At 35.0% G+C, this 6,305-nt stretch overlaps 1 protein-coding gene across 1 annotated transcript; it reads right to left on the reverse strand.

Moving 5' to 3' along the window:
• Positions 1-1,879: 1,879 nt before the first annotated feature.
• On the reverse strand, positions 1,880-3,011 carry LOC149225333 (ethylene-responsive transcription factor 1A-like). Its single transcript, XM_089375071.1, has one exon. It carries the CDS (start codon positions 2,906-2,908, stop codon positions 1,880-1,882), a length of 1,029 nt encoding a protein of 342 aa, XP_089231197.1. The 5' UTR covers positions 2,909-3,011.
• Between the last annotated feature and the right edge of the window lie 3,294 nt (positions 3,012-6,305).

The raw sequence follows: 6,305 nt of genomic DNA on the forward strand, positions 1-6,305 counted from the left end.
AATATGGTTTCAACGCACGCACAAAGTTGCATTATATGCCAAATTCACGTGGTATTTCCAGCCAACCTCATCCTTCATCACAATTATGAAAATGATTATATTTTTTTATTTTCCACAGGTGTTTAGATAGACATTCCGCAATCATGAAATCAAGGCTTTTGTCAAAAGTTGTGAGCATACGATTTCAGCCAAGGACTAGGTCAATGATAAAGCGGTTATGGATTAGTGAGCTCAGTACCTTTCCACGGTTTCGGAATGATAATTAGATAAAACAGCGTAAAAGGATTTTTTTATCAAATAATATTAATTAAAAAAACTAGGTTTGATTTAAGAAACTAATTAATTAAAAGATTAATGTTTTTATATGATGATGATGGTGGTTAATTTCCGCTCAGGCCAAATTTTGGTTTATCAGGGTTTAAGAAATGAATTATTTAGTTTGATTTAACATTTTATTCCTACGCTTAAAAAGCTTGGAGAGAAGCCTCCCGAGCTCATTGTAATTTTGACAACGTAAAAGACTAGGAAGGTTAGTATCACAACAAAGATTTTGACACTGATATCTAATGTGGTTGTATGCGGGGCACTCTAAGAGGAAGTGATTTTCATCCTGGATGTTCGTATTCTCACAGAGATGGCAGAACCTTTCCATCCATGGTGTTTTAGGCACTGCCCAATGACCCGTTTCACTATGGAGCTCATGAGAGTTCGTTCTAATGTTGGCTATATTAATTTTCTTCTTTGAGCTAGTTAAAACAAAGAGATACTTTGATCTTCTACGGTGGGGTTGATGACCTCCTTATAATATCTTAATTTTCTTTTAGCTGCTAAATCTTTCTCACACCACATTTTTTCTTTGAACTTAGAAGTAATAATATTTTTAATGTTATTAATGTTTTGCAATGCAACATTCTCGTCGATCTCCCAATGGTTTAACCAGGCCCTAGTGTCTTTATACCAACCTCGTTTGAGCCTTAGGTGGTTTTGGCTGGAATTTAAAGCTAGCTTAAGAAGTCTATATGATTATATGACTTATATTAAATAATTAATAAAATATATTAAATAATTGATAAATATCAAATAACATTAATTTATAATAAATATTAAAATATTTATCTCAGGATAAAGATGGGATGACTAAAATTTAAAAAAAATCATAAAAATTAATTAAATCAAATTTATTTTATTTTATTATTTTTAATCTTATCTTTTTTATATACAATTTCCAAATTATTTTTAATCTTATCATTTTTATATACAATTTCAAATTTTAGAAAATAGAATGAAAAATAAAAATACTTAAAAAAAAAAAAAAGCTAGATTTATATGTTGACTTACTTTGAACTTTTTAATTAAAAAATTAATTAATTATATGGTAAATATTTTTTTTATTTATCTTATATATTTATTTATAAAAAAATAAAATTTGAACGATAAAAAATTGTCATATCATATACAAATATATTTTGGGAATTTAACTTTAAAAAAAAGGAGCTTTCATAATAAAAATGTGTCATAATTGAAGTAAATTGGTAGATTTTATTTATTTATTTGAAAAAATAAAAATGTAAATATGAAATTGTTTCTGAGGTAATTAATTGATTTTAAATTTTTTTATTAATTAAATTAATAACCAATATAAATAATTAATTAATTATCTGTTTGTAAAATAAAATTTAATATTTACATTATAATTAAAAATAATTGAAAATAACATTTATATTTTATCGTTTAAATTTCTATTTTATATTATAATGTAAATTAACATCTAAATTGTTTGGGAAGCATTGGCTGATTAAACCACAAGGTGCGGGTGTAGAAATCAATGATATAAACTTTAGACAAATATCAAAAGAATATACAAATTTCCGAAAAGATCTCAATTCACCCGTAGGTGTCCACAGTATAAGAAACCAGTGAAGCTCATGTCGATGCCACTGGGTGTGAGTGACGGTGTTGCCATCTTCCCACACAGAACCTCTTCAACCATTTGGTTACCTATATTGCTGCTATCTTCCAATCTCAGTTTGCATTGTCTCATCACTTCACTACCACTCGGCACTTCCTCACGTTCCCTCTTCCTACTCCATTCACTCTCCACCTTTTCTGAGGAGGACTTCGTGTTACATGTACTACTCTCCTCCAGGGTGCCAACCTGGAGAGGGAAATTAAGCAATGCCCTAGAGCCCCTCATCTCGTAAGCGGCACGGTCATATGCGACCGCAGCATCCTCAGCGGTACTGAAGGTGCCCAGCCAAATTCTACCTCCCTGCCGCGTAGAGTCCCTTATCTCCGCCGCAAATTTTCCCCACGGCCGCCGCCTCACACCTTTGTAATGCCTCCCCACATTCTTTGGCGGCGGTGGCGGTGTGGCTTCAGTTTCTTGACAGACGTCCGCCTCTCTTTTGACGAAAAAAGCCGCTTCCTTCTTGATCTCCGTCACCGGTTCTTCCTCGGGCGTTCCGGGCATCCATCCTTTGTTGACGGCCTCCTTGAGAATCCCGTACAAAACCATGTCTTCCGAGTCGTTCACATCTAACGGGAGCTTCGTCCAGGCAGCAGATAAACAAGGGCTCGCAGACGGCGTCATGGAATTCTTGAGTCCCCAATCGACAGGAATTTTTTGCCAGTCTAAACATTGATGTCGAGTAACGGAGACGGAGAGCGAGGGACGGCAGGACTTAACGGCAGGTATCGGTGTTTCCGGCCTCTCCATTTCCAGTCTGCAGTCATCGACCAATTCGGGCGTGATTGCGGTCCGGATGAAGTTTTCTTCTTCGGGACTGCAATTTCTTGTGGTATGAGGCCGCCAATTCCGTGTGAAGAAGGAGGGTTCGAGATCGTCGAGTAAATCCAAAACACTCATTTCTGTGTACTCAGCTTGTGGGTTTATTCTGTTCAATGCCATTCAGTGGAAGCGATTAAAACTAGGCGCAGGCGCAGCTTGAGCTCTTTGTGCAAAGTTTGTTTAAAATTTATAGGATCTTTTTTGGGGAGAATTTTGGAGAGGAAATGGTCAGACACAATTGCTTGTGCTCTCTGTTCAAAGATTGTTTGAAATTTATAAGATCTTATTGGGGACAATTTTACACAGGAAATGGTCAAACGCAATTGCTAATTTGGAACGTGTGGTTTAAACTTCAGAGTCGAGTCAAGTCATTTAACGCATATGTTCATTTGTCGTTCACTTAGGCTGCCATAGTCGTAGATTCAATTATTGAATGAAAGCTATTTCGATGACAAGGACAACCCTGACCCACATCTATCCATATTATATTAGATGAAAATGGTGGACAATCACATTCCGTGGATTCGAAGTTTTTCACTTCTTAGGATTCTTTGAATTTGGTTGCTGCTGGGCGGCAAATGCTTTCTTGGAAGAGTTTCCAAGATTAAGAAGACCAAGGTGTAAGAGTTTTTATTGTTCTCTTATTAAAGAATCACAAAAAGAGTCAAAGGAAGGGGACTTGTAGTCTGTTCCTTGAGAAATGAAGGCTTCTCTTGTAGAATGGAAGGTGGAAACAAACACAGAGTAGGCTGGTCCCAACTTAGTAAGAATGGAATAGATAAGGTTACTATCTTTTTTCTTAACCTTAACACCTTCCAAGAGATATCTAAGGGTCTTGAACTTGGACAAGAAATCTTCAATGCAAGAAAAATTATTAGGGTCCAATGTAAGCAACTCATTTTCAAGTTGATGGGCTCTAAGTTCATTTTTAATCCCAAAAACTTTATTGATTTGTTTCATTGCTTCATCAGGAGTATCAAGTTCTGCAATATGGAATCTAAGATCTGGAGAAATAGACATCCCTATCAATCCACGTGCTTGATCTTGCCTATTTTCCCATTTAGCAGCCTTATCTTCATCCTTCGGTTTCTTTTCTTGGCCTGAGGCTATTCTGTAGAGACCTTTACTTCTAAGTAAATCCTCAATGTAGGACAACCATTGGAAGTAGTTGGTGCTATCAAGGGTAACTTGGTATTGACTTTCCATTTCAATGGAAATTGAAGCTAAAGATGCTGAAACTAAGTGTTCCAATGGATAGATCTCGAAAAATTAGGCTAGTTTAAAAAAACGGCTCTGAAAACGGCTTTCGGATGAAGAAGTTATGGCTTTTTGAAAAAAGTTGATGAAGTTGCCAACGAAGTGCGGGAATGTGCGGAAATGAAAAAGTCCGCCCCCACAAAATGGAGACTTGAACCCAAGACCTCTACTCTCTTAAAATAGCTTTGAACCAATTGAGCTATACAAAAAATTTGAGAGAGAGAGAGAGGGGGGGTGCTTTGGGTTGCGTGCTTGCTTTGAGAAAGCTCATTTTCCCTACAAAACAAAAAACACAAAACCCAACACGGACATGCAAAGAAAACGAACCTTACGGCTCGAAGTTAGCTTTAACCGAAAAACCAAATATTTTCAAAAATGAACCTTGCGGCTCAAAGTTAGCTTTAGCCGGAAATTAAATATTTTTCTCAATGTTTCTGATTTTCCGAGATCACACTAAGGCGCAGGGAAAAGAGCATACGCATGAGAAAAATCCTTCCTTTCTGTTTCTGATTTGCCCAGATCGCACAGAGTCGCAGGGCAAAGAGCATACGCAGAAATGAAAGGTATAGATCTGGTAATAAAAAAAGCTAAATAAACCGAAACCGAAATAAACAGAGAGAAAATAACTGTAAACTGCAAATAAACACTGCATACCTCCAGATCTTAAAAATGACGTAGCTAGGGCTACCGGAAACCTTTTCGCGTGAAACGAAAGGGGTTCCTCACTGGAACATATGCTCCCAACACAACAGAGCAGTCCTCTCAGCCCGAAAGCAGTCAGAAACAGTAGATCTAGGAGACGACAGTCGGATGCAGTTCTACCGGCTTCAGATTTGGATCACCAACGGACGCGGCCCTCAAATAGCTCTGATACCATGTAGGAATTTACAGGGTAAGTTCCTCAGACAGAACACCAAAGGACACCGCTCACAACCAGATCGCAGATCAATACACCAGTATTTTTGACGTGGTTAAAACCCTCAAAGAGGGAAACAGTGCATGGCCTGAGCCAACGCGGCCACTTCAGGCAATTTATTAATAAAAGAATGAAAATTTACATATGCTTCTCTCATGCACGAATTACCCTACAAATGACCCTCCATGCGCTTTAAATAGAAATCATGGACCAATCGGGTGTCAAGCCACGGATCAAGTGTCGGTAATACCGAGGAGAGAATGAACCGTCGGATCACTACATATCGTGACCGTCGGATTGTAAGTTACAAAATGTACAAGGTAAAGAAACACATTTTACCTAACTCTATACTAGACCAAGTTGTACTTAACTATTTCCTATGTGTCGGAATATCCTAACACCTTATAAACCATGTGAAGTTCTTCTATCACCATATTTTAAGGATGATTCCAAAAGCCAATCTAAATTACCAAATTGTAAATAATTGAAGGGGTAAATAATCACATTGATTGGAGTTGAAATTTTTCATTTAATTAGGTAGATAGACATGTCTATTTTGAAATAAGACTTCCAAAATTTTAATTAAAATATATCTCAAAAAAATTATGTTATTTTTACCTTTTTAATTAATTAATTAAAAAATAATCTCATTACCTTATAATATTATAGAAAAAAATATTTATAAATTAAAATTAACATAGTTAAAATTTTTGTTATATATATAACTCATATATTATTATTATTATAATAAATAATATTAATAATTTAAATAAAATTATTTTTATTTCAGGTATATAATTTTTTTTAATTTTAACACTATAAACTATATTATAAAATAATTATTTTGATGTGTATCCCTATTTAAACAATATGTGCACTATAAATGATTTTGAATATTTTTTAATTTTAACACTATAAACTATATTATAAAATAATTATTTTGATGTGTATCCCTATTTAAACAATATGTGCACTATAAATGATTTTGAAATATTCACCTTCAACAACAGATATATAAAGGGAAAGTGGAAAGTTGAGTTTTGAACACTCGAACACATTAAAATTAAAATACGTGGTTCCAGCACATCCCACAGCGGCACCTCCCCACTTCATTATCAGTAGTCACATACGGTAAGGGCAACCTGCGGTACGCTTTCATACGATGAACATTGTCTAATGAGGAAAAATCGCTATAAAATTATAGAATTTTAGTAAGATTTCGAAAAAAAATGGGCAGAAATCTTTAGAAATATAAGTTATAATTGTGAAATTCTAAGATTTTGTGTGTTTTTGGAATTTTTGATGGTTTTTAATGGTGTTGAATCTATTTCCACCATAAAAGAA

Source organism: Pinus tabuliformis, chromosome J, assembly GCF_031772625.1.
Source record: "Pinus tabuliformis cultivar Carrire ecotype Pingquan chromosome J, CPIR1, whole genome shotgun sequence".
In the NCBI taxonomy this organism is placed as follows: domain Eukaryota; kingdom Viridiplantae; phylum Streptophyta; class Pinopsida; order Pinales; family Pinaceae; genus Pinus; species Pinus tabuliformis.